General features: G+C 38.4%; 1 protein-coding gene across 1 annotated transcript; it reads left to right on the forward strand.

Moving 5' to 3' along the window:
• The first annotated feature begins 503 nt into the window (after positions 1 to 503).
• Positions 504 to 1,135, forward strand: LOC113322950 (splicing factor 3B subunit 6-like protein). Its single transcript, XM_026571156.1, has one exon. The coding sequence runs from the start codon at positions 610 to 612 to the stop codon at positions 982 to 984; it is 375 nt and encodes a 124-aa protein (XP_026426941.1). The 5' UTR covers positions 504 to 609; the 3' UTR covers positions 985 to 1,135.
• Positions 1,136 to 1,425: the final 290 nt, after the last annotated feature.

The following is a 1,425-nucleotide window of genomic DNA, read 5'->3' on the forward strand; positions in this document are numbered from 1 at the left end:
AATAGTGTATTCTTTTTAAATTAGAAAAAATATGGGTGAGAGATTCAGAAATGTAAAGGAAGTATGACCGTGTGAGTTGAAATTAGGTCTAAATTGGGTCTTTATCGAGGATGGATTTGTGATAGTTGGATGCTATATCACTGTGCGGCGAACATAATACCGAGCGACAGACCAAAACATAATCACTTATATTGGAAACATCATCGACCACTATAGTCGCCATCAAGCAATAATGTCTCTATCGCAAGTAGAAACCATACTGCGACTAGCTAAGTGACTTGCCCTGTTATGTTAGCCGCTTGCCATACCAGGGATGCAAAAGTGACAAACCGTGCATAGTATGGGAGCGTGCCTAACCAAGCAAGCACCAAAGTAGTCCCAAAAGGGCCAAAACGCTTTCCGTTTTTATTCATGTTCAAAATCCCAACAAGCTTCTAATACGGCACCGCTTGCCACGTGTTGCGACTCATAAACCATGAGTTGCAACCTTTTTATAGAGAGACAAAGTAGTCGGTTTGCATCTCTTTTCCGGCTGCATTACAGAACCCTAATTCCTTCTCCACTTCGTCTGTAATTTGTTCTTCAAAATTTTAATTGAATCCTCGATTAATGGCGACAATCAGCTTAAGAAAGGGAAACACTCGTCTTCCCCCAGAAGTAAACAGAGTTTTGTATGTTCGAAATCTTCCCTTCAACATATCCAGCGAAGAGATGTACGATATTTTTGGAAAATACGGTGCTATTCGTCAGATTCGTATCGGTACAACCAAGGATACCAGGGGTACGGCTTATGTTGTCTATGAAGATATCTATGATGCAAAGACTGCTGTCGACCATCTTTCTGGGTTCAATGTTGCAAATCGATACCTAATTGTTTTGTATTATCAGCAAGCTAAGATGAGTAAGAAAGTTGATTTGAAGAAGAAGGAGGACGAGCTTACAAAGATGCAGGAAAAATATGGAGTATCTACTAAAGATAAGTGAGACTAATTTGTATCTTCTCGTCATATTCCATTAACATGTACGAATTTTATTCAATTTAGGGTTTCTCGTTGTCAGACAAACAGTTGTATTTTGATTCTATATTAGTTTTATTGATGACCGGAGTTTCCTATTATTAAATCTCATTGGCATAGCTGGTGGTAACTGGTAAGTTGTTAGGGGTGCAATCTGTTCATGTGGGTGTTTTTGTATTTTGGGTGAAAACTTTTAGTTGCAGGTTCTCTGTGTTCAATTGTTTATTGTTTATGGCTATGGCTAGTTGTTTTGATGGGTAGGAGGGTTTTAAGAGTTACTATAGAAAGCACAGTTTCTTCAAGTTGTATATCTTCAAGTTGTGAGTTATCTTAGGTTTGCTGTTAATGTGCATACTGCCCTGTTCCATGTTTAGCTGTATATTTTTCTGTTTAGCTTTAGTCAGTTAGC

This window comes from Papaver somniferum, chromosome 11 (genome assembly GCF_003573695.1).
Source record: "Papaver somniferum cultivar HN1 chromosome 11, ASM357369v1, whole genome shotgun sequence".
Lineage (NCBI taxonomy): Eukaryota > Viridiplantae > Streptophyta > Magnoliopsida > Ranunculales > Papaveraceae > Papaver > Papaver somniferum.

Bases quoted from the DNA above. Each gene is read 5' to 3' on its own strand.
- LOC113322950 (XM_026571156.1), top strand. From the start codon at position 610: ATGGCGACAATCAGCTTAAGAAAGGGAAACACTCGTCTTCCCCCAGAA.